Below are 27731 nucleotides of genomic sequence, written 5' to 3'. Positions count from 1 at the left end.
TCTTTCCATCATCAAGTGAAATGAAAGTGCAGGTTGCTCAGTCATGTCCGACTGTGACCCCATGGACTACACAGTGCATGGAATTCTCCAGGCTAGAATACTGGAATGGGAGCCATTTCCTTCTCCAGGGGATCTTCCCAACCCAGGGATCAAACCCAGGTCTCCCACATTGCAGGTGGATTCTTTACCAGCTGAGCTTGATCTCAATTTCTAGATTATTCTGTTTGGCTTAGAGCAATTAATGTCCCACCTTGCCTGAGTAAATCAAATCCATTGAGACAGAGGAAGATCATTTCCAAAGGGAAATTTGGGTACTGTTAGCAGGGAGGAATGAACACTGAATAGTTAATCAAGAAAATGCTTTATAAATATATTATCTCATTTAACTTTTTTCAGTAGCTCTGTTGAGGAAACCAAGATTTGATCAAAGTTCCATAATTATTAAGTGGCAGAGTTGAAATTTAACTTGAAGCTAATGCTTTTTTCTTTCCAGCAGTATTGTGTCTCCTTCAGAGAAAAATAATAGATTGTCCTGCATAATATATGGCATTAATGACCCTACCTTCTAAGATTCAAAACTGGTTCTACCGATTGCTTAGTTAAAACTTCATCATCACGAGATACCTAAAGTTATGGGGTACATCTTGAACAGTACTTAGAAAGAAATTTATAGCAGTGAACACTTATATCATGAAACCAGAAAGATTTTCAGTAAATAGCCTAACCTTCTACCTTATGACACTAGAAAAAGAAGAGCAAATTAAACCTAAAGCAAGCAGAAGGAAGGAAATAAGATTAAGATTACAGTGGAAATTAATAAAAGAGAGACTAGAAAAACAATGGGGAAAATTCTACAAAGTCAGAAATTGGTTCTTTTATTTAAAAAATGAACAAATTGACAAGCCTTTACTAGACAGACAAAGGAGGAGGGGGGAGCAAAAACACGGAAATTACTAAAATCAGGAGTGGAAGAGGGGACATTTCTACAGACCTTACAGGAATTTTAAAAGAATTATAATAAGGGAATACTATGAATTACATGACAACAAATTAAATAATTTACATGAAATGAACAAATTCCTAGAAAAACCTGCACTGTTGAAACTGACTCTCGAAAATCTGAATAGATTTCCTTCTCAATCTCCTTCACTAGTTCCTTCTTCTTTCCCTGACGTGCTGGTGTCCTAGCTGGTGTCCTTCTCTCAAACTATCTGTCTTCTCTGGGCAGTCAACTCCTACCTCATTGACAATACATAGGTCTATTTGCATAGTTGTGTGTCTGTGCTCAGTTGTGTCTGACTCTGTGTAGCCCTGTGGACTGTAGTCCACCTGGTGCCTGTGTCCATGGGATTCTCCAGGCAAGAATACTGGAGTGGGTAGCTATTTCTTTCTCCAGGGAACCTTCCCAACCCAGAGATCAAACCTGTGTCTGCTTGTATTGGCAGGCAGATTCTTTACCACTGAGCCACTGGGAGGCCTTACATGGTTGACCTCTGTTAAACTCTACCCCTAAATTTCTAACACAGCTTCCATGTTCTATAGATAAATCAGTGCAAAATCCCCAACCAGAAATCATTATCCTCTCTCATACTTTTGTCTTGGTTTATATTAATGCAGTTTACTTTGTCCACTTAACTTAAAAGGCTTCATTCTCTTTCTTCTCTTGCATAATATGTCTATTCTGTCTCTCTTTTTTTTTTAATTTAAATTTATTTATTTTAATTGGAGGCTAATTACTTTACAATACTGTATTGGTTTTGCCATACATCAACATGAATCCTCCACGGGTGTACATGTCCTCCCCATCCTGAACCCCCTTCCCACCTCCCTCCCCGTACCATCCCTCTGGGTCACCCCAGTGCACCAGCCCCAAGCATCCTATATCCTGCATCGAACCTGGACTGGTGATTCATTTCTTATAGGATATTATACATGTTCAATGCCATTCTCCCAAATCATCCCCCCTTCTCCCTCTCCCACAGAGTCCAGACTGTTCTATACATCTGTGTCTCTTTTGCTGTCTCGCATACAGGGTTATCGTTACCATCTTTCTAAATTCCATATATATGCGTTAGTATACTGCATTGGTGTTTTTCTTTCTGGCTTACTTCACTCTGTATAATAGGCTCCAGTTTCATCCACCTCATTAGAACTGATTCAAATGTATTCTTTTTAATGGCTGAGTAACACTCCATTGTGTATATGCACCATAGCTTTCTTATCCATTCATCTGCTGATGGACATCTAGGTTGCTTCCATGTCCTGGCTATTATAAACAGTGCTGCAATGAACATTGGGGTACACGTGTCTCTTTCCCTTCTGGTTTCCTCAGTGTGTATGCCCAGCAGTGGGATTTCTGGGTCATAAGGCAGTTCTATTTCCAGTTTTTTAAGGAATCTCCACACTCTTCTCCATAGTGGCTGTACTAGTTTGCATTCTCTATTCTGTCTCTTAAAGCTTAATATGAAATCTTTCCTCTTTAAATTCTCACACTCAGTGCTTTAATTTGAACCTTCCTTATCTTTTACCTCATCTGATGTATTAACCTCCTAATATCTCTCTGCCTTCAGCTCTTCCATAAACCAGCATCTAATGGTGAATAGCATTACTTTTCCAAAACACAGGCCAAATTATGTTGCTCTCATGCTTGAAAATCTTTGAACTACCTCTCCCCACCCCCAACTGGCACCCATTATGTGTCAGATCTAAATTCCTTTATGTGGCATACAAGACTTTAGTGTACTTTTCTTATCTCAGCATGCCCCCTACCTCAGCCTCTTATCTAGCCCTCTAGTCTGTTAACTCTGTTAATTATTTAAAATCTAATGATTTAGCTCTAGAAAAGCCTCATAAAATTTTCACATCTTCTGTGTATCCACAGTAATTTGTCTGTAATGCAGAGCTCATCATACTAATACATACTGTAATTTTTTGTTTATATATCCAGGCTGTGAATTCCTTGAGGGCACGGATCTTATTTACTTTATCTTGTATTCCTAGTGCTTGCCTTAGTACTTGGCACATAGTGGATCTCCTTGTCTGTATTTTATCATGGTGGTGGTTTAGTTGCTAGGTCGATCTGACTCGTGCGACCCCATAGACTGTAGTCCGCCAGGCTACTTTGTCCATGGGATTTTCCAGGCCAAAATACTGGAGTGGGTTGCTATTTCCTTCTCCAGGGGATCTTCCCAACCCAGGAATCAAACCTGGGTCTCCTGCATTGCAGGCAGATTCTTTACTGACTGAGCTGTGAGGGAAGCCCATAATTTTGTCACAGTCTTTATTTACTGCTTAGTTTTAATATTTATTTACAAGGTGTTACTTGACTTTAAAATCTGTTTCATTTATTCCTGGCATAATGGGTAAGAACAAAAACTCGGGGATCAAACTGCTCCATCGCTGTGGGGTCTTAGACACAGTAGTTAACCTCACCAAGCCTCCATTTTCAAATTGGAAAAATAGAGACAATAATAATACTTATGCCATTTAAGTTGTGAGGATTCAGTTCAGTTCAGTGCAGTCGCTCAGTTGTGTCCGACTCTTTGCAACCCCATGAATCGCAGCACACCAGGCCTCCCTGTCCATCACCAACTCCCGGAGTTCGCTCAGGCTCATCCATCGAGTTAGTGATGCCATCCAGCCATCTCATCCTCTGTCATCCCCTTCTCCTCCTGCCCCCAATCCCTCCCAGCATCAGAGTCTTTTCCAATGAGTCAACTCTTCGCATGAGGTGGCCAAAGTCCTGGAGTTTCAGCTTCAGCATCATTCCTTCCAATGAAATCCCAGGGCTGATCTCCTTCAGAATGGACTGGTTGGATCTCCTTGCAGTCCAAGGGACTCTCAAGAGTCTTCTCCAACAGTTCAAAAGCATCAATTCTTCAGCGCTCAGCTTTCTTCACAGTCCAACTCTCACATGCATACATGACCACAGGAAAAACCATAGACGGACCTTTGTTGGCAAAGTAATGTCTCTGCTTTTCAATATGCTATCTAGGATGGTCATAACTTTCCTTCCAAGGAGTAAGTGTCTTTTAATTTCATGGCTGCAGTCACCATCTGTAGTGATTTTGTGAGGATTAAGTACATACAAAACACTTAAAATAATGCCTAGCACAGTATGCTTCATATTGTGCATGCTTTATTATTATTAATATTATTTTTATTATAGTTATTATTTCCATTAGTTTGTTCATTCACAAATATCTTTGCCAGGTACTGTGGGGTAGTAACAGAACAACATAGATAGGACCCCTGTATTCATGAAATGATACTTCAGTTTGTTCTAGTTATTATAAAGTTATTTTAAGAACTGCTATAAGCGGTGGTGAAGAGTTACTGTTTCAATTAAATTCTAGTTTCTCCATGCTTCCAAAAATTGGTACATATCTAATAAACTAACTTTAATAAGTAGTTTCATTAATTGTATATATCTAAAATATAAGAGCAGTGGGTACACTATGTTATAAAGTATGAGATAAGAATTCATTAAGCTCTTACCTAATGCAGTGAAGATGTACTGGGGAATCCTAGAAAATTTGCTACTGACTTTGTATTTTGGTTACCCAATAAAGGTCTAGTTTATTTGATTTTTATCTTTTTAAAAGTAGGGTGGTTTTAATATCAAGAGATAAATAGTATTTTATATTACTTATAAAGATATTTTAGAAAGAGCATTCCAAGAGGAGTTAAATTTAGTATGACCTTTTGTTATTAGATGACTTAAATGCCTTTGTAATAGAGATACTGCATTTAATTGTTATCTTAATAAGAAGTTGGAGTTTTGAGGAATGGATAGTAAGAAAATACTTTAAAATGATTGTTTCTTTGAAGCTGGAAAAGAGTAAGTTGCCAGTTGACAGTCATTTTATCCTTTCACTCTTACTACAGTTTATTAGATGACTTATTTTGCAAACGTATGTAAAATGTATGTAAAGTGATATACATACATCGTACACATTGTGAATTATTGTTCCCATTGTACTTTTTCTTGCTAGTTATGACCCCTTTCAACAGAAGCACAGAGAATGAGAGAACAATGTGATAACCCAGATGCAAAAGAGAAGTGTGGACTCATTAACTAAATTAAACCTGGATTGTGTTTATATTTTAAATTAGTGGACTAATTCTTTTTGAATGTTGGGATATATTCCTCATCTGTCTATTAAAGTCTGTCCTTGTGGCTCTTGGTCTGTGACTTCCTCACTTTTTGGGAAGCTTCTTCAAAGATTGCCCTCATTGTCTCATGTTCCATTTATTCTTTAACCCATTATGAACTGGCTTCTGCCCCTTCCACTCACCAGTAACTTCCTAATTGTTTATATTACTGAGCACTTCTCAGCCCCTGGCCACTTCTGCCTCTGAATTCTATCACCTTTATCTCTCATCGTTTTCTCCTGCCTTTCAGGCTATTACTCTGTTTCCTTCATGGGCTCTTTTATTTCTATTCATGCTTTTTAGATGGTTCATTTTCTAGAATTCTGTTCTTAAGTTTCTTGTCTTCTTATTCTTTATTCTTTCAACTTGGAAATCTTCCATTTATGTTTGTAGTTCCATCTGCCTTCTATGAACCAATCATTCCCCAGTAAATTTCTGGAGCTCAGTTTTTTGTCTCAGGCTTGAAATTACAATTGTCTGCTGAATTCACCTGGTTGTCCTCAAACTCAACATTCTGATATCCCTTAAAATCTATACAACTTACTATATTCTTTTGTTTCGGTACAACTTTTTATTTAATTGTGCCCATTTCTAGTCAGTAACTACATCTTTAGCATCTCTCTGATTTATCCTGTTTCTTTTTTCTGTATCTACTGTAATACATTAGATTAAAAAGAGGTTCAAGTCCTGTTCTCTCTTGGGATGTTGTAACTGTCCCTAGAATGACCATTCTGCCTCCATAATTGACCTGTCTATAGTCTGTCTTCCTCATTGCTACCATGGCGATGTTCTAAAATGGAATGTTTTAAGTGTTTTTCTTTATGTTAAAATCTTTTAGATGCTTCTCACACTACTCAGCAGTAGTTTTCAAATATGTGGATGTTTCAAAAACATCCATGGCCTGTCTGCTTTTGGGTCAGAAAACTTTTGAAAGCTCATATCTTGTATCTTTCCCCCATAGATTCTGATTCAGTAAAAAAAGTTTAGGATTTTTCAAAAAGTTCCCCAGATAATTCTAATAAGCAGCTAGGGTTAGAAAACACTGACCTATATATGTGGTTCACATTCCTTATTATGGAGTCCAGGATCCTCCGGGATCTGGTGCCTGCCTATTTCTCCAGTATTATCTCATTCTGTTATCCCATCCCTCCTTTCGTTCACTGTTCTCCAGCCAGATTCCCTCTTCTGGTCCTGGAAGCCACCAGACCTGATCCTCTTTTAGGACCCTTGTTTGCTGTTCTGAATCAGATGCAAAAGCCTAGTCTCTCTCTGCTCCACCTCTACTTTGCTCTGGACCCCAGCCACTAGCACCTCCTTGGATTTCTTTCACATGTGAAACTCAGGTTGAAAACCGCTGAGCAAATCCATATCAATGGGGCCCAGAAAGATGAAGTGATTCACTGAGTCTATAATGGTGAATGGCAGGCCATATCTAAAATCCAGATTATATATTCCTAACATAGTTCTTGTTTATAGCTCTTCTTTCTTTTATATGTATCATGTCTGAGCAAGTTGATTTGAAATGACCTCTTAATTGTTTCCTTCCTAAATAGATTATCATTCATTAGTCCCCTCATTTGTTTATTCATTTAGTAAACACTTACTTTACTATATAAAGAGCAGTGTAGGATATGGAGAGAGGTGGGTAGAAATGTTGAATAATACTAGTTTCCTATCGTTAAGATTCTTAAGACAGGTTTTTATATTCAATCATTAAAATACTATACAGAAAAACGAAGAGAAACTATAGTATAACCTTTCTACTGTCTTGTATCTTTTTTTCTTTCTTTTTATCCAGGGAAAGACCATGTTTGTAGATTTATTGGTTGTGGGAGGAATGATCGATTCAACTACGTGGTCATGCAGTTGCAGGTAGGTTACTTTGAAAATGTATCTTAAAATTGACCAGTATCAATTGCAGAATTGATATCATTGATATCATTCTTGGTATCATTCTTGGTATCATTGCAGAATCTTTTATACTATACGGATGGTATATATTTAAACAGACCTGGTGATAACAGATTTTTGCAAAGATGGAAGGGTTGTCTTTATCAACTGTTTTCTCTGATGCACATCTTTGTTGATTGTCATCATTGCCAAATTTTTGATCCCCACATGGATTACCAGATATAATGAGTTTTGTCCTGTTCCCGTCCCTTCCTTCTCCACCATTTATTATGTTAAGGACTCTAGGTTCCCATTTTCACAAATATCAACCTTGACTGTTTGAAAATTTTAAAATGAGATGGAGAGAAATGCTGTTTTTTCTCTTTACTATTAACATAGCTCTGTTTTCCTGTCCTGAGATGGAGAGTGGAGTTGGGTTGGGTAGCAGATGACAGAAATTCAGAAAGGGAGCATTAAAGTAATGACTGCAGCAAAAAGAAGGAAATCAGCCCTTTCTCTCTGACACTGACACTGCCTCTGCCCCTGCCCCTGAATGAACACACACACGTGCACACGCATACACACACGCACACACACACAGCTCTGAACCTGTACTCACCATCAAAGTGTAAAAGCCATGGTTCATTTTGCTGCCTAACTTAAGAGAACTTAAGAGTTCTCAGGGTTTCCCTTCATCTTTAACAAAGTTTGTTTTAGGCATTTGGTTCTTTTGTTTGTTTATTTTTTCAACTTAACTACTTAGTAGTGATTTCAGAGACATAGATCCTCGCCTAAATTCTTCCTCTTCTTGTTAGGGCTTCTCTTGTTTCCCTCAGCTATCCTTCAGCATTTGATTTAGATCTATAGACATTAATTTCCTGCAGACTATTGTCTTGATGTCTCTGAGTCATGTGATTCACTACTCTTGAGCCAGCATAGTTTTTTTACCTGAAGCAGAATCCCTGTATCTTTTTAGGTCGTTAATATGGACCCTGCTGTCTCTCATTTTGGCCTGTAATAATAATATAACTTTTGTATGCTATTTTATAGTTTTTTTCTTCTGGATTTATTATGCATCTTACTTGATCCTTATCATTTCCTTTGAAGAGGATAGGGCAGGTTTTACCCCTATTTTGCAAATGAAGAGACTTTAGCTCAAGGAGGCTTGAGGTTTTCCTGGGACTGACTAACTTGATGGGTGTTAGGACTTACTTGATGGACACCTTGGGCCAATATTCTTGGCACAATAAGAGAAAACTCTTTATTTTTGTGTATAGGCTACTACTGACTGGACGATGTGGAGATGCTTTTTAAGTCTGCAGAGTCTCTCTCAGTCCTAGCATACAGTCTTTTTTATTTTATTTACACTCACCTTAATCTCACTTCTGGAAATGAGAAAGCTGCAAGTATGGAAAACTAAGGATGGTGTATATGAGGCAGTGATGGCCCTGTGACCTTTGGCAAGCTCCTGTGGACTCATCTAAGAATGCTTTGTTTTGACTTGCATGCTGTTTTGTTTTTTTTTTCCCATCATAAAAAAATTAACCCACCATTAACCTCTATATGTTTGACTTGATGTGAGATAAGACTAAAGCTGGTATAACTGTTTGAGGGTTCTTTCTCTTGTTTGACATATTAAAGTTGACTGCCAGGGTTTCCCCATATATTTTGATAAAATTTATATGCTCAGACCCAGTTTCTCACCAACATTTCTAATTTCTTCTAAAAACCCTCCTTGTTCTTAAGCTAACTTTAGTCTTTTGCCTCCTGGTGATTCAGTTATATAATATATGCCTTTAAATTTTTAAGGAATAATCCCATTTCTCCTGTAGAAATTCTAGCTATTTACCATGAAAATGGGTCTGAAATCTAATAGGGTTCAAGCAGTCATACACATTTATTTTCTCATATCTCCTAGGAAGACCGTTGGTCAGGTCTCATTTGCTATCCTGTCACCATTGAGGCTTTATGTGATCATCCTTAGTATAGCCAAAGGATGGTATTTTGTGATAAGCATATCACCTAGGAAAGGGCAAAAAATGTTTTGAATCCTGTAACCAGAATAGATATAGATCTAGATTGCCTAACATCAGGGCTGCCATATATTTTTAAGCTTTTTATTATTGTGGAAAAAATTAAATATAAATGAAACTAGAGTTGTATTCTGCCTTTCTTCTCCTTCCTCAGATGATTTCAAAGCAAATTGAAGTCATATTTTATCATAAATATATCAATATATAGTCAAGGATTCTTTTTTCTCCACTAGTAACCATAATACACAATAATATCTTTTCAAGTCAGTCTTCACATTTTCTTGGTTGTGTCTCTCACTTATTTTCATATTTGTTATACTTGAACCTGGTTCCAGACAAGGTTCACACATTGTATTTGGTGGATATGTATATCTTAAGCCTCTTATTTTTTTAAAACAAAAATTTTAAAAGATTTATGTATGTATGTATTTATTTATTTTTGGCCGTGCTGGGTCTTTGCTACTGCAGGCAGGCTTTTTCTAATCACAGCCAGCCAGGGCTACTCTTCCTTGCTGCGCACAGGCTCCTCCTTGCAGGAGCTTCTCTTGTTGCCGAGCACGGGCTCTAGGAGTGTGAGCGTCAGTACTTGCAGCATGTGGGCTCAGTAGTTGTGGTCCACTGGCTTAGTTGCCCTTCGCCATGTGGAATTTTCCCAGACAAGGGATCAAACCTGTGTCCCCTGCAATTGCAGGTGGATTCTTAACCACAAGACCACCAGGCAAGCCCCTATTTTTATTTTTTTTTAATATTTATTTATTTGGCTGTGCCAGGTCTTAGTTGTGGATGATTTGATCATCATTGTGTTGGAGAAGGCAATGGCACCCCACTCCAGTACTCTTGCCTGGAAAATCCCATGGACGGAGGAGCCTGGTGGGCTGCAGTCCATGGGGTCACAAAGAGTCAGACACGACTGAGAAGCTTCACTTTCACTTTTCACTTTCATGCATTTGGAGAAGGAAATGGCAACCCACTCCAGTGTTCTTGCCTGGAGAATCCCAGGGACAGGGGAGCCTGGTGGGCTGCCATCTCTGGGGTCGCACAGACTTAGACACGACTAAAGCGACTTAGCAGTAGCAGCAGTGGCATGAGGAGTTTTTATGCAGGATCTTAGTTGTGGCACATGGAATCTAGTTCCCTAACCAGGGATACTAGGGATTGAACCTGTGCCCCCTGCATTGGGAGCTTGGAGTCTTAGCCACTGGACTACCAGGAAAGTCCCTCTTAAGCCTCTTTTTAAAAGTTCCCTCTCATTTTTTTTCTTAAGTTTTTTGTTGTTGTTGTTTGTATTGTCATTGATTAAAAAAATTATTTGTCATGCAGAAGTTTCCATGCTCTGGATTTTGCTAATTGTCTCCATGTGGTAATACTTAACATATTTTTCTGTCCCCTATGTTTTCTATAAATTTGTGATTAGATCAGATTCCAGTTTTATTTTGCTAGAATACTTCAGAGATGGGTTGTGTGCTTCCTATTTATATTATATCAGCAGACAGTGTCTGCTTGTCTCTTTTAGTTGTGTTAAGATTGAATCAGTGAGGTTCTGAGGCTCCATCCATTTTAAAGTTCCCATAATTTTTCTCTTGTGTGTGCTGAGTCACTCAGTCATGTCCAACTCTTTGTGACCCCATGGACTATCGCCCCCCAGGCTCCTCAGTCCATAGGGATTCTCCAGGCAAGAATTCTGGAGTGGGTTGCCATGCTGGAGTGGGTTGTCATGCCCTCCTCCAGGGGATTGTTCCAACCCAGGGATCGAACCCAGGTCTCCCACATCACAGGCAGATTCTTTACTGTCTGAGCCACTGATTTTTATCTTAGGTTTTATCAACCTGTTAGTAATCACTGCCAAAATTCTTTACTTCAGTGGGTTGCAAATGTACAGTTATAATTTTACAATTCCTCTTTGTTTATTACTGGAATTCTTTTAAAAGCATTCCATCAATTATTAGGTTATCCTTAGGTACATTTCACACAGAAAGGCAGGACTAATGTTTGATTCTTTAATTTCAAGTTTTCAGAAAAATGAATTGGCTCCCAGTAGGGAGCTTTGACGGAGAAGGCAATGGCACCCCACTCCAGTACTCTTGCCTGGAAAATCCCATGGATGGAGGAGCCTGGAAGGCTGCAGTCCATGGGGTCGCTGAGGGTCGGACACGACTGAGCGACTTCACTTTCACTTTTCATTTTCATGCATTGGAGAAAGAAATGGCACCCCACTCCAGTGTTCTTGCCTGGAGAATCCCAGGGATGGGGGAGCCTGGTGAGCTGACGTCTATGGGGTCGCACAGAGTCGGACACGACTGAAGCGACTTAGCAGCAGCAGCAGCAGCAGCAGCAGGGAGCTTTGATAGCATCCTTACTTTCTGACCCTGGAGGAGGAAACGGCAACCCACTCCACTATCATTGCCTGGAAAATTTCGCGGACAGGGAGCTGGCAGGCTACAGTCCATGGGGTCGCACAGAGTCGGACGTAACTGAGCGACTTTACACAGTTTACTTTCTGATTCCTCCTAATGAGAAATGGTGTTTAGAGACCAGAATCTAGATGCTATGGGTCCCTCCAATTGGGTTGGTCATTGTTCTAAATTCTTTTCAAGTGGATAGGTTCAGGGTATATAAATTTTTTTAAAAGAAAAAATATGGCTCATATTGATATTTCCAGTTTCAAATTTTTTGTGATAGAACTTCTGGCATATAATTTCTTTGATTTTATTATATATTTTCATTTCTTTGCCTAATATATATAGATGAAATTATGGTTAAAATTTACATGAGAATTATCCAGTATATGTGTGTAGGAAAGGAGACATTGTATGTTACATATGGGGAGAGGAGGGGTGGATAACAGATGAAAAAAGATTGGCCATTAATTGATAATTATTAATTCTGAGTGATGGATAGGTATATGAGGGTTCATTATATTACTTTCTTTCTTTTTGAGTATGTGTAAAATTTTTAATAATAAAATCCTCTTGCATAGTTATTGGATCATGTTAAATTTATAGCATTATTTAAGGAGAAATGAGTTTCCTTTTTTATTTAATAATATTAATTCCATATTACTATGAATATAAATTCTTCATATAAATGCTACAGGTGGAACTGCAGCATCATAGCCTGCTCTCACTCAGAATGCTGATTTGTTACCTACTCAATAAGGAGTCTTCTGGGTAGATCAGTACTGTAAAATGGAAAAAGAACACTTTCCAGTTAAACAGACTTAGATTTGAAGAACAACTTTATCTTAACAGGTTAACATTATTTAAACTCTCTGAGCCTTAGTCCTCATCTGAAAAATTGGTGTAACAACTTCTGTTTAGGGTGCTAAGGACTAAGTACAGTCATGAATGTAATACATCTGGCACAGACTAGATAAATTCCTTGCTTTTATCTACTGCTGTGATTGTTTCATACCTTTTTATTTATAATAGTAATTAGCACCTATTGAGTACCTACTGTGTGCCAGACACTACATGGATCTTGTTTAAGCCTTATAAAACAGTATAAGGTAAGTATTATTGGCCCCATTTTATAAGGAAGCTGTGATATAGAAAAGTTAAATAGTTTGTATAGGAATATATGTTAGGCAATAATGAGGAATTACTGCCCTGTGTATGTGTATCTTTTTTATGTAATCAAGACTACATTTTGTTATGACATCAGTGACAAAGGGAAACATGACGACTCAGGAACATAACATGTTATAGACATAGAAAAGATAAAGACAAATACTATAAGATATAACTTTTATGTGAAATCTAAAAATTATAACAAACTAGTGAGTAAAACAGAAAAGAAGCAGGTTCACAGTGGGGAGAGGGAAGCAGGAGATGGGGCAATATAGGGATAGGAGATTTTTGAAAAGTGTTTTTATGGCATTATATGAAATCATGTGTGTGAAACTTGCAAGTTGTGAAGTACTATAGATTTTAAAGAGTCCTTCATTTAAAAAAAAAGTTTAAAAAAAGGAAACAACTTTAAAAAAACTTTGGTTATTCTTAAATTTGTCTGAAATGTTCATACATTATCTTAAGAGAATTCTTCTCCTGAGTGAGAGGATCATGATTCAGATAAAATCCTTGCTATTTCAGTCAAAACATCTTTTAATGGTAAACAAATAATTCTCTGCTCTTCTCTCATGCTTTCAGTAGCATACTTGAAAGCGTTTATTTGGTTTCCACAGGGCCGGAATCTGGCAGATCTACGCCGGAGCCAGTCCCGGGGCACATTCACCATTAGCACTACTCTTCGCTTGGGTAGACAGATTCTGGAGTCTATTGAGAGCATCCATTCTGTGGGATTCTTGCACCGAGACATCAAACCGGTAGGGGGCCTTTTCCTGCCAGAGCTCAGAATGAGTTTGCTTGGTACTCTTGGTCTTATGATGTGTGTGTGTGCTCAGTCACTCAGTGGTGTCAGACTCTTTGCAACTCTATGGATTGTAGCCTACCAGGCTCCTCTGTCCATGGAATTTTCCAGGAAAGAATATTGGAGCAGGTTGCCATTTCCTATTCCAGAGGATCTTCCCAGCCCAGGGATCAAACACACATCTCTTGTGTCTCCTGCATTGGCAGGCAGGTTCTTTACCACTGCACCACCTGGGAAGCCCAGTCTTATGATGGGACACAGTAAATTACAAATGTAGGTTTCTATGTTAAATACAAGATAATATTTCAATTTCCGTGGCAGAGATGTAAACTAGAAGTGTATTGTAACTTGCCTTTTAATTTTTAAAAAATTATAATTATATACTATAACTTATAATCAAGAGCTTTTCTCAAACAATGAAAGTGTTGCTCAGCAGCCAAATTAAAAATGACTAATGTTTGACTTATGTGTTAACAACTGATACTTAGCCTTACACCTAAATTGATAGTCATTCTTTGGATTTCTTTTTTCTGATATTGGTTAAAAATACAGATGCATGTTGCTTTTAGATGTTGGCATTGTGTTCTTTGAACTATTTCTCAAGTGACAAATTATACTTGAAAGAAACCATCAATTATAAAAGAGCTTGCTTTTTCTTCTGAGTGCTACACTGCCAATATAGTATTTTTTTCTATTCTGTTTTCCTAGAAATTGCGATTTCTGTAAATGTTAAATATGCTTTTATTTTCTCCTTCTTGGTTTTTGTATTATTCACAGGGCAAATGACCCATTTCTGATATGCTGTATTTACTATAAATTTATTGTGTTGCTTGTTGCATTTGAAAATTTTACCCATCTGTTGCTACATGATTTCAAAAATTAAACAGTTTACATGAAAATGACAGCTAAAATTAACACAGTTGAGTCAGACTTAATGTAATGTAGATTTTTCCTGCTTTTATTTCCATGTCAAGTTAAATGTCATTATTTGAGAACCATGGTAATTGAAGAGTTTCCAATTTGATTAGAAAGCTCCCTAACTAGAACAGTATTTTAAAATAAAAGCTAACAATTCTATAACAATTAGACTTTTGCTTTTATAAATTCCTTTACTTAATATACCCATTTTTGCAAACTTGTGGTCATTTAATGTTACATTTATCTTTGTTAAGGGAAGAATGGAAAATATATTGTCCTTAAGTCTGTTATGTTTCCTTGAATTGTATTTTTATTTTTGCACTTCGTGAAATTCAGCTTCATGATGCTTATAGGAAATTCATTTCAATTTCTCGACTATATATTCTATTTCGTTCACTTCCTAGTTCTTCCCATTTTAAAAAGTAAGGGCTGGGTGTTTGTTTAAGTAGTGACTTAGACTAGAATTTCAAGAAACTTATTGGAGTACTGACTCCAATTAAATCAGTGTTGTATTTTATGTAACTTTATAATAGTCACATAAATTTTTTTTGCTCAAGTTCACCTGATCTTAGGCATTAATAGAACCTGCAGCAAATTTATGTGTTAATATCCAATAAACATTGACTAGAGCAGTATAAGTGGGATGTGTATTATATAGAGTTTAAATAGAAGAATTAAAATACAGGAAGGATAAGATATAAGGACTAAGTGTAATAATAATAGGTATGTTTTCGTCCTTTATTTTCTAGTCAAACTTTGCCATGGGTCGCTTTCCTAGTACGTGTCGGAAATGTTATATGCTTGATTTTGGCTTGGCTCGACAGTTTACCAATTCCTGTGGTGACGTCAGACCAGTAAGAATTTTCATACTATTATTAAATATCTGCGGATTAACTTATTATAGTATCACTCTTTTTAAAGAAATGCCGATTGTGTATCAGAATGGATATCATCCAAGAAGTATCATAGAGAGTTTATGATTACGTTACAGATGGTATTCATTAATTTTATTATTGAGTGTTACAGCTTTTAAAAACATGTACAGAGTTAGTGTGTATCTTGGAAGAACACACATTACCCCTTTAGGATCAAGCGTCTTTTTTGCAGTCTGAGCTGCTTTCTACATCATATACTACTTCTGTTTCAGTTACTGTATTTGTCATACCCAGAATTTACATTTAGTTCCACTTTAAAATTTCTCTTTAGTGATATTCCCTGTTTGATATGGCATTGCCGTTATACTTTCCTTTCTTTAATCAAGCTTTCCTTTAGTTCTATAACATAATACCTACTTTGAAATCTTTTTTATATCCAGCATCTAGTCATTCTCATAAGCGGTTTTTGTTGCCTACTTTTTTTTACATATATGGGTCACATTTTCCTGTTTCTTTGCATGTCTTGTAATTTTTTGTTGTTGCTGGGAACTGGGCATTTTAGATAATGTTTGCATGCTGCTTCTACTTAGTTGCTTCAGTTGTGTCTGACTCTTTGCGACCCTATGTACCATAGCCTGCCAGGCTCCTCTGTTCTTAACATTTAGTTCCTTAACATATTCTTTCTGAAGTTCATTATGTATGTACAATAAATACAAATGTGTACTCTTGTTTTTTCCTTTTTGATTCAGAAGGTAGCATGATGTACACTTGCCTTTTTTTTTTTTACTTTACAGTGTATCCAGGAGATCTTTCCATGTCAGAATATAGAGCAGCTGCAAAGTGTATATCTGTAAGACCAATCTCCAGAAGTATAATTGCTGGGTCAAAGAGAACGTATCCATTTGCAACTTTAATGGTTAACAGTGAAAGTCACTCAGTCATGTCCCACTCTTTGAGATCTCATGGATGGTAGCCTGCCAGGCTCCTCCGTCCATGGAATTCTCCAGGCAAGAATACTGGAGTGGGTTGCCATTTCCTTCTCCAGGGGATCTTCCTGATCCGGGCTTGAACCCAGGTCTCCTGCATTGCAGGCAGATCTTTACCGTCTGAAATAGCTATTGCCAAATTACCATCAATTGAGGAAGTTTCTGGAGATCACCTTTTTCAAGGCTCAGTTACGTGTTTTCTTATTCTTAAGACATCCTTCCTCCACAGGACTTCTCCTTTCTTCTCACCAAGTAGAACTAATTCTTACCACTCCTAGACTTTCATAGCCCATTGTACTTTGCTAATGGTGTTTATTATAATCTACTTTCAATTACAGTTACCTGCATTTATAGCTGCTTTCCCCAGTTATGTTGAATTGTTTTTTCTGCATTATTTAAGATGGCTGAATTTCTTTGACCTGGTATTATTTCTTGGAGGGATCACATCAAAATCTCCCTAGGCAGCTGATCTCTCTTTACCTCTGTCTCAACCTTTCCATGGCAAAAGTAAGGTCAGAGCCAGAACAAAGGACTTTTAAATGGTTTTCTTCTAGAAGGAGAAATCTCCAACCTCGGAGTTACATCAGCCAAATTGAGAATATTAGATATTCCTGTTAGTCATGATGTCTTAGGAAAATATTGAGATCTGTTGACTGTGATTGTCAGTGAATGGCAGCTAAGGAAAAAAAGGAAGCTTAAATAGATTGCAGAAATGTTTGATTCCTGAGACTTGTCATTAAATACAAAGAACATTTTAAAAATAGTTAAATCTTGAAACTAAAAAGGAATAACTGAAGGAGAAAAGATAATTTGATGAAAGAAGAAATAAGTAGATAATTAATATGAATAGATTAAACACAGGTGTGCAGAAATGAACAAATGGAGGAAGAACACATAGAATGTTTATCTGTGTATAGCACATGACTGAAATGACTCTGGTAACTGAAGATTTTTAAAATAACATTCATTGTAATCTCTTCAGCCTACCACATTAGTACCTGTTAATTGAGGATAATTTGAAATTACTGAAAAAGAGAGCAAAAAATTCTACTAATGAAAATTATTGGCCATGATCATTTTAAAGTATGTTAATTTTCCTGTTGAGCTACAGCACCATCCATGAATCTTAAAGGCACTGACTTGATCTTTGTGAAGCAGTCAAGTAGAAACATGGAGAAGGAAATGGCAGCCCACTCCAGCATTCTTGCCTGGAGAATCTCATGGGCAGAGGAGCCTGGTGGGCTACAGTCCATGGAGTTGCACAGAGTCGGACATGACTGAAGTGATTTAGTATGAAATAGAGTGTATGATTTCAAGTCAGAAGACCTTGGTTGATGCCTGGTTTTATCACCTACTAATTCTGCGTCCTCAAACAAGTTTACTTTTTGGAACTTGTTTCTGTGTGTGTAAAGTGGGCAAAAAAAAAGACTTTGCCATCACAGGGTTTATATTCCATTGAAAGAAGCAGGGAAAAACCAAATAAGTAAAAATATGAATAAAATTAATTTTAGGTAGCAAAAGATGTTTTGTGGAAAAAAAAAAAGAGTAAAAGAACAGAGTGGCATTGCAAGGGCAGATATTATTTTAAATTACAATGATTAAACAATATTTCTCTGAGGAGGTGACATTCAAGCAGAGGGCTGAATTTGAGCCAGCCATTGGAGGCGTGTAGAGAGATGGTGTTCCAGCTAGAGAGAATAACAAGTACAAAGTCTTGAGCTAGAAACAAACTTGATTGAAGAGGAAACCTCAAGTAAATCCATTTTGGCATGAGGCAAGTGCCAGAATCTTGGAAGGTGTTGTAGGCCAAATAAGTAGAATTTGGACTTTATTCCAAGTTGAGCTCTCTGGGACTGGGATTCACATATTATGTAGAGTTTATTCCCAGTACCTGGCACATAATAAGTGCACAATAACTTGAGTTGATGAATATGTGAATTACACATACAGGGAGAGGTTCAAGTTGCCACCATCTCTGAATTGAGTTTGAGTGATATACCCAAGACAAAGAGGTTGGTATCTTAGTTTACTTAGACCTCATGTTTTTAATGTACTTATTTGTAACCAGAGTCTGAATATTAACATATATACTATGATGCTTGGCATGATTCTGGGTACATGAAAACATTTATTTTTTCTCATGGATAGAGTTTATTTATCATAAATCCTACTTTATTTTAAAATGTAGGTAGAAAAAATGAGATTCATTGATAATTAAAATATGACTCATTAATAGCTATTATATTTTAAACGTATGATTTAGAGATATTCTCCTCTAATTTTTATAATTTCACTTATTAAAAAAAGTTAGAAATTTAAGTCATGTTTTCTTGACTATAATGCATGTTTCGCCCTTCTTCTTCATGAGCTCAACTGTGCTGAATCTTATGCTATTTAAAGCTCATTTATTATTCTTTGCTTGGTTTTGTAGCCTCGAGCTGTGGCAGGCTTTCGAGGGACAGTTCGTTATGCATCAATCAATGCTCATCGGAACAGGGTAGGTGTCTGAACTAGAGTCATAGCTGTATGCGCATGCTGATGCTTGCATCAGACTGACTTCTTTACATTAGAGTACAGAAGTGTTAGTAATACTAAGGCATGGTAAGGTATATAGTGGATATATAATAGATGTGTGCAGCTGCAGAGAAAATTGAATCTGGCAGAAAATATAATAGCTAATTATATATACATCTATGGGGAATCTTGTGTCCTTAATTAGATATAAGTAAGTATTAATACATTTATTAAAGAATTTTGCATAAATAAGACATCTGTGTTCTATTTCAAGAAGTTATTTGGGAATTCATATTATCAATACATAATGAAATGTAGGTCATCATTTTATCTGTAATATACATCTAATCTGTTATATCCTCTCTCCATCAAACATTTGTTTTTATGAATATCTAAAATATAGAAACTTAAATTTTTCTTTCATCTTTAGTGAGTTGTTCATCTCTTTTTGGGTTAAATTTTAAAAACCTCTCTTTTTTTCTTACTTTTATCCTTTTGTTTTGCTCTAATATTTTTTTTCCTCACCCTGAACTTTAGTTGTGAGTAGGAAAGGTGAGTACTTTATGGATTCTCAATCCTTGAACTTGTTTGGACAGAGTTGGGAGATTTAACATGTGATTCCTTGATGAAGAGAAATCTCTTGATTTTTGTTGCCTTATTCTTGTGCAGCCAAAACTGCTTTAATTAAAACTTGACTGATGCTAAATGTAATAGGACTAGAATGCTGTGGTTTTACATGCAGTGCTTCAGTTACCTTGGTTTCTTAGGATATAATTATAAATTGAAAATAGTTAAAGTATTTTTTTATCTGTGTGAAATACTCTGCTAAGCATTTGTAATTCATTTGATTTGATTCAGTGTGTTTTATTTTTTGGTATTTAGTTAATTATTCTATCTTGAAAAGAAAGTATTCATTCTCTAGATAGATTCTTGCAAAATTTTAGAAGTACTATGCTTTCTAATTAATTCTGTTATATGTTCACATTGGAATCTTTGAAATATGAAATTCATTTTGAGATAAGCATAAACGTGTTCAGGGATCATAATATAAGCATTTCCAAAATAACTACTAGAAAGAGATTATGTGTGTTTTTTTTTTAATTTGAAGAGTAGAGATTTCTTCTAAAAGCCTTTCCAGCATAGAGTGATCTATCAGCTTATTAATGTTGATAGGGAAATTTGATCACATATTGCACTGGTTCTTACCCTTCTTTTCTGGTCCCAACACATCTGAGGAGTAGAATGCTTTATACAGTAGCACAGCTTCACCATACTGATTGTCAGTGTATATGGTGACAGAGGAATACAACTAGTGGAACCTTGAGAGATTGTTGTCTAGTTTAAAAATAATTCCCAGGTAACTCTAATATACTTCTTTCTTCCATGTTCTGTGACCTTGATTTGATCATTTCTAAACTTAATGCACTGCATTTCTATTTTGGGGGTACCTAAATCTTAACCATTTTTGTTTGTTTTTTGTTTTCTTTTAAGTGAAAGCAGGTTTATTTAGAGAATCTGAAACTTAACATGAATAATTTCCAAACAATACAAGGACTTTTCAAAATACTTGAATACTATTTACTTCATCTCATTGTTTTCCTGCATTTTAATCCTTTGTTAATACTTGTTTTATCGCAATGTGTGTGTGCTCCGTCACTCAATCATGGCCGACTCTTTCCAACCCCATGGATTGTAGCCCACTAGGCTCCTCTGTACATGGAATTTTCTAGGCAAGATTACTGAAGTGGGTTGTCATTTCCTACTCCAGGGGATCTTCCTGACACAGGGATCAAACCCATGTCTCCGGCTTTAGCAGGAGGATTCTTTACCACTGCACCACCTGGGAAGCCCATTTATCACAGTACTTTGAAGAAATTATTTTACTTCTGGTTCTGTGGTTCTTACTGAGATCTTTGTCCATTTAATTCTTGTTGAAAGTGAAAAGTGAAAGTGAAATCACTCAGTTGTGTCCAACTCTTTGGGACCCCATGGACAGTAGCCTATGAGGCTCCTCCATCCATGGAATTTTCCAGGCAAGAGTACTGGAGGGGGTTGCCATTTCCTTCTCCAGGAGATCTTCCCCACCCGGGGATAGAACCCCGGTCTTCTACATTGTAAGTAGATGCTTTTACCGTCTGAGCCACCAGGGAAATTTGCATATAATCTTTTTTTTTTCTTGACTACTTTTGGTATCTTCTCTTTGTCTTTGGTGTCCTGTAGAAATGTTCAAATCTGCCTTGGTGTGGATTTCTTTATATTTATTCTCTTTGAGATTTGTAATGCTTCCTAAGGGCTTCCCTGGTGGCTCAGTGGTAAAGAATTTGCCTACCAATGCAGGAGACGTGGGTTTGATCCCTGAGTCAGGAAGATCCCCTGGAGAAGAAAATGGCAACCCACTCCAGTATTTTTGCTGGAGAATCCTGTGAACAGAGGAACCTGGGCTATTTCAAATAATGATCTGGTGGGGTTTTATCTGTAAGATTTCAAAGAGGCCTAAATTTAAGGGTGCTTTTTTACCTTGAGAGGATTTTCATCTGCATCTGTCATTACTGCAGAATAGGATCACCCAGAAAACACCATTTCTGGACTTGGTTTCCTAGACCACATAGACAATATAAATTTAAACCCCAAATCTGAGTGAGGGGCAGGCCCATGGTAACAGATTCTCAGGATGTTGTTTTTTGTTGTTGTTTTTGTTTTAAAAAAACACTATCTCTTTGATAGTGGTCAAATTTTACCAAGAATAAAATTATTGTAGTAATAACATACATACCAAATATTGCATTAAAGACAGCCCTTGAGGGTCCTGGGTATATGGTGGGGGAGAGGTGGGGCAGTGTCTCAGTTGCAACTCCTGTCTTGTGTAGGCTTAATGTTTTTACACCTGTCCCCTTCATGACTGATACAACCCTGGTTGATAAACCTGTGACAGATGCCTCCAAACAGCCAAAACCAAAGCTTCAGTCTTAGGTTGCTTTTCATGTTTCCAGCTTTCTTTTCATTTTGGTTCTAAAGATTTTCTTTGCTGCTGCTTCATCTTCTTTTTATATTGTAGTAAAGAACACATAACATTCAATTTGCCGCCTTAACCATTTTGATACATACAATTAAGTAGTGTTAAGTATATCCATACTATTTTGCACCAGATTTCTACAACTTTGTCGTTTTGCAACATTGAAATTCTGTACCCACTTAGCACTGACTCCCCTTCCCCCCTTCTCTGAATTCCTTGGCAACCGCCTTCCTTTACTAATTAATTAACTCATTTATTAATTAATGGGTTCTTAAATACATTATTTCCAGTATTTCTGGGTTTTTGGGTGTTCTTTATATCAAAAAATTTTCAGTAAATCTGTTCTACCATGTAGATTGCTTTATAGCTCTATGGATATGTAAATATACCTGCCAGATAGTTTTATGGGAAAATGAAAACACAATGGTTAGGCCTTAGACAATGTAATGAACTCACAGGAGCAGTAATGTAATGTGACTGAATTCTCTTTTGCTTATGAAGGAAATGGGAAGACATGATGACCTTTGGTCCTTGTTCTACATGTTGGTGGAATTTGTGGTTGGTCAGCTCCCTTGGAGAAAAATAAAGGACAAGGTAATTTTGAAAATGGAAGCATCAGTTTTGGTAGTGGAAGGAGTACAAATTTCTCCTGGGTAGGCATTTTTTGTTGAAATTATACTTATGTATAAGAATTAACATTTTCCAACCCTTTCACTATATTCTAATATGTAGATTTTTCTTTCTGTGAGCTGATATTATAACTTTTTCTATGAAAATGCTAATTTAAGTACAACTGTCATTTCTGATTAAATTTCGAGCTCTCTTAGCTTTATTTTCACTAGTTCTCTTTTTTCTTTTTTAAAGTCAGTTAGGTCTTTTAAGTGAAGTAAGTCAGAAAAAGACACATAACCATATGATATCACTTATAGTGTGGAATCTAAAATATGACACAAATGAATATCTACAAAACAGAAAAAACACTGATGGTTGCCAAGAAAAGAAATGTCAGCAGGCTTTTAATTTTTAATTGTCACATTATATTGTTCGATTTTATATCCCCTTGAGACTGTTACTGAGAGGCTCTTAATGTGTAGCTTCCAAGAGAAATTGACTTTGGTTCCTTTTCTCTTTATTTCCCAGGAACAAGTGGGCTCTATTAAGGAGAGGTATGACCACAGGCTTATGTTGAAACATCTCCCTCCAGAATTCAGCATCTTTCTGGAGCACATTTCCTCGTTGGATTATTTTACAAAACCAGACTACCAGGTAATCATCTTTGTGAGTTCTGTGGATTAATTCTTCTTTCTCTTTTAGTATTTATTCTTACCAAGCATTGTACCATTGAGGGTGTTGTAAATGAGTTAGGTGGTTCCTAGAATAATACTTTTTTAAAAATAGTACTGTTTTAATACATCATGAGAAATGTGGTTAAATTAACTTATGATGACATTATCCATGTCTGCACATGTTTGTGTTTTCTCCCTTCTGGATGAACATATGTCATTAAGAGTTTTAGATTTGTTTATCATGTAGCATTCTAACTGCTCCTGCTGTGATTCTTTTGGTAGTTTTGAATTGCTGATAGTTCAGATTATGTAAATCCTATATCTAATTTGTTGACCAGAAGGAAATGTCCAGATCAGGAATATATCTGTTAAGGGCTTGAGGGTTATATATCATGTGTTAACATGCTATGGGAGAGTAGTCAGTAAAGATTACTGGCTCCATTTTGTCTGTGGTCAGTGAAACATTTCCTAAGAGCATCGTTAGTGAGGCCTATTAGGGGTGACTAGGCTTACCATAAATTGCGTATCAAACCCCAACCAGCTAAATTTCAGAAGATTCTGTTGCTCTCAAGGGAAACTTGGTCAGAGCTTAATGCAAGATAATCACTACTACTGAAAACATAAATTCAAGGCACACATTGATGAATAATAATATCAGTGTATAAGTTTTATCTACAAAGGACAACACATGGGCTTTACTGCCTGTTAATGAAAGTTTTAAAAAGTTATTTATTTTTGGCTGTGCTGAGTCTTTGTTGCTGCATGGGCTTTCTCTTATTGTAGTGAGCAGGGGCTACTCTCTAGTTGCTGTGCACAGGCTTCTCATTGCAGTGGTTTCTCTTGTTGCAGAGCAGAGGCTCTAGGGCTCACGAGCTTCAGTAGTTGCAGCACACGGGCTCAAAAGTTTCAGTTCACAGGCTCTAGATCACAGGCTTAATAGTGGTGGCGTATGGGCTTCGTTGCCCTGCAGCATGCGGTATTTTCCCCAACCAGGGATTGAACCCATGTCTCCTGCATCAGCAGGTGGATTCTTTACCGCTGAGATACCAGGGAAGCCCTAGTGGAAGTTTCATATTCTAAAGTGTTGTCAGTGTCAAAGACTAAAAGACTGTCTACTGCACAGTGAACTTATTTGCATATAATAAATATTTCTTTGTGAAAAATGCAGTTTTTGTATAATATATAAATAGAATATAAAGCAGAGAGGCAACATACAGTCTTGAGTCCTTAGAGATCTTAAGTAGGTGAGCCTGTGTTGTTCTTTTCTATGTGGCTATTTGGGTTATAACATATAGGCTAACAAATGGCAAAACTACATTGTATATGAGTCACTTTGGAATATGTTCTCATATTTATATTTTATATATGGATTTTTAAAATGTGTAGCGTTCACATTATTTGCAATGAAATAATGAAGTTTTACTTGTACGACTAGAATCAGGAGGAGCTGGGAATTGTTCCAACTTTCTCATCTTGGGTGGTAATAATTTTTTTATTGACAAAGTTTGATGTATTAGTTCCACAGCAAAAAAAGTTTTTAATTGCATTCTCTGCTTAGTTATGCCTACATTCCAAAGAAGACTATAATGTTCACCAGCTAAAGTTTGAAACTTAGACCTACAATTTAAATTTACAAAATATTGTTCTCTGGTTTTTCATTTGGACATTCTTTTAGAGGCTTCTCTGTTATTCTGTCACCTGATAACAATAGAAAGTATAGTAATTTCCCTATTTTAGAAAAGAGAGAGCAGGCATAACATTTTCATAACATTTTCTGATTCTTCTTTGCTCTTTGATCTTCCGTAAGCAGTGAGTAGGAGCAGAGGGCAGGTAGATGGGAGAAGGATAATTGGGAAAAAGGTGTTGGTGACTAAAAGATGTTCTGATGACTAGTAGCAGTGTGATACCAGGTCCAGAAAGATCTGACCTTTGCACTTTCTGATTCCTGCTTTCCTCACAATGCCCTGCTGCAGTCTGCATTTTCAGAAAAATTACTCTACTTTGAATGTTCTTGTGAATTAATGGTGTCTAATGGTTAATATTATAATTTGGAATTCATTCCTGAATTTGAGTTTAATTACTGTTCTTTCAAAATTTTAAATTCCTTACTGAACAACCAGTGTAGTTAAAAACAGCAACAAACCTTCTCCAGCAGCAATCCAAAACCATGCCAGTACTTAGTGTGACTGCTTCCCTAGCTATATCAGAGGTCAGATAAACAATATGTCTCCAACTTTATATGTTCTGAGACAGGACCAAAGGGAATATATTTCATAATCAAGGTATTAAATGATGTTGTTTTCCAAAGCCACTTTTACTGTGAATGTCTGTGGTTTGTGAATTCTTAAAAATCATGGTTTCTTGCCAGAGAACATTATTATCTTAACAAGTTGCATATTGTCGGCACCCTACCAGTAACCGCTAGTGCTCGCCCTTGTAGCACGTGCAGACCAAGAGGATTGATGCTGTCTACTGGGAATCTCACGCACGTCTCAGTTTGAATAAAGGCTGACATTCGCTTTTGGAAAGCACTATGGTGTTTGGGGGAATTACATCCAAATTTATACTTAGTACGTCCCTACTGGCTTTTAAATCCTGGAGGTACAGCTGTGTCTTACTTTGTTTTTATTATCCCATACTCTCCTGACACTGTGCCTGGCACCTAAATTTTCAACAAATGCTAAGAAAATTGAATCGTACTTTGCCTAATAATCTCCTGCTCAAGAAATGTAAGAAAAATCAGCTCTCATGAATACATAAATCCTGTTTTCTGTCTGTTAAACTGAAGGTGAAGATGGTAAAATTGTAGTTAAATTAAAGTAAATGTATCTTACTATGAGTATGGTCAACCCTTGATATCTGCAGGGGATTGGTTCCAGGCCCCCGGGGATTACTGGTCCTCAACTCCCTCATATAAAACAGCATAATACTTGTATATAACTTTCACACATCCTGTCATATACTTTAACTCATCTCGAGATTGCTTGTAAAACCTCAGTTCAGTTCAGTTCAGTTGCTCAGTCATGTCCGACTCTTTGCGACCCTATGAATCGCAGCACGCCAGGCCTCCCTGTCCATCACCAACTCCCAGAGTTCACGCAAACTCATGTCCATCGAGTCGGTGATGCCATCCAGCCATCTCATCCTCTTTCGCCCCCTTCTCCTCCTGCCCCCAGTCCCTCCCAGCATCAAAGTCTTTTCCAATGAGTCAACTCTTCGCATGAGGTGGCCAAAATATTGGAGTTTCAGCTTCAGCATCAGTCCTTCCAGTGAACACCCAGGACTGATCTCCTTCACAATGGATGGGTTGGATCTCCTTGCAATCCAAGGGACTCTCAAGAGTCTTCTCCAACACCACAGTTCAAAAGCATCAATTCTTTGGCACTCAGCTTTCTTCACAGTCCAACTCTCAAATCCATACATGACCACTGGAAAAACCATAGCCTTGACTAGACGGACCTTTGTTGGCAAAGTAATATCTCTGCTATTTAATGTTACCTAGGGTGGTCATAACTTTCCTTCCAAGGAGTAAGCGTCATTTAATTTCATGACTGCAATCACCATCTGCAGTGATCTTAGAGCCCCAAAAAATAAAGTCTACCACTGTTTCCACTGTTTCCCCATCTATTTCCCATGAAGTGATGGGACCGGATGCCATGATCTTAGTTTTCTGAATGTTGAGCTTTAAGCCAACTTTTTCACTCTCCTCTTTCACTTTCATCAAGAGGCTTTTGAGTTCCTCTTCACTTTCTGCCATAAGGGTGGTGTCATCTGCATATCTGAGGTTATTGGTATTTCTCCCGGCAATCTTGATTCCAGCTTGTGCTTCTTCTAGTCCAGCGTTTCTCATGATGTACTCTGCATATAAGTTAAATAAGCAGGGTGACAATATACAGTCTTGACGTACTCCTTTTCCTATTTGGAACCAGTCTGTTGTTCCATGTCCAGTTCTAACAGTTGCTTCCTGACCTGCATATAGGTTTCTCAAGAGGCAGGTCAGGTGGTCTGGTATTCCCATCTCTTTCAGAATTTTCCACAGTTTATTGTGATCTACACAGTCAGAGGCTTTGGCATAGTCAATAAAGCAGAAATAGATGTTTTTCTGGAACTCTCTTGCTTTTTCGATGATCCAGCAGATGTTGGCAATTTGATCTCTGGTTCCTCTGCCTTTTCTAAAACCAGCTTGAACATCTGGAAGTTCATGGTTCACGTATTGCTGAAGCCTGGCTTGGAGAATTTTGAGCATTCCTTACTAGCATGTGAGATGAGTGCAATTGTGCGGTAGTTTGAGCATTCTTTGGCATTGCCTTTCTTTGGGATTGGGATGAAAACTGACCTTTTCCAGTCCTGTGGCCACTGCTGAGTTTTCCAAATTTGCTGGCATATTGAGTGCAGCACTTTCACAGCATCATCTTTCAGGATTTGAAATAGCTCTACTGGAATTCCATCTCCTCCACTAGCTTTGTTAGTAGTGATGCTGTCTAAGGCCCACTTGACTTCCGATTCCAGGATGTCTGGTTCTAGGTGAGTGATCACACCATCGTGATTATCTGAGTCGTGAAGATCTTTTTTGTACAGTTCTTCTGTGTATTCTTGCCACCTCTTCTTAATATCTTCTGCTTCTGTTAGGTCCATACCATTTCTGTCCTTTATCAAGCCCACCTTTTCATGAAATGTTCCCTTGGTATCTCTAATTT

General features: G+C 37.2%; 1 protein-coding gene across 8 annotated transcripts in view; it reads left to right on the top strand.

The window, feature by feature from the left end:
• TTBK2 (tau tubulin kinase 2) overlaps nucleotides 1-27731 on the top strand; it is a 132270-nt gene that overhangs the window by 64526 nt on the left and 40013 nt on the right. For 6 of the 8 annotated variants that reach the window (XM_055537511.1, XM_055537515.1, XM_055537512.1 and 3 more), the window contains 6 exons: nucleotides 6953-7026; nucleotides 13258-13398; nucleotides 15110-15214; nucleotides 18653-18718; nucleotides 22250-22342; nucleotides 22889-23014. In XM_055537511.1, the coding sequence (XP_055393486.1) occupies nucleotides 6953-7026; nucleotides 13258-13398; nucleotides 15110-15214; nucleotides 18653-18718; nucleotides 22250-22342; nucleotides 22889-23014 (605 nt within the window). The remainder of the gene's footprint in view (nucleotides 1-6952; nucleotides 7027-13257; nucleotides 13399-15109; nucleotides 15215-18652; nucleotides 18719-22249; nucleotides 22343-22888; nucleotides 23015-27731) is intronic. The other 2 variants (XM_055537516.1, XM_055537518.1) reach the window with 2 other exon arrangements.

Source organism: Bubalus kerabau, chromosome 10 (assembly GCF_029407905.1).
Source record: "Bubalus kerabau isolate K-KA32 ecotype Philippines breed swamp buffalo chromosome 10, PCC_UOA_SB_1v2, whole genome shotgun sequence".
In the NCBI taxonomy this organism is placed as follows: domain Eukaryota; kingdom Metazoa; phylum Chordata; class Mammalia; order Artiodactyla; family Bovidae; genus Bubalus; species Bubalus kerabau.
The sequence above is the reverse complement of the archived record's forward strand: the minus strand, read 5'-3'. Positions and strand labels throughout refer to the sequence as shown.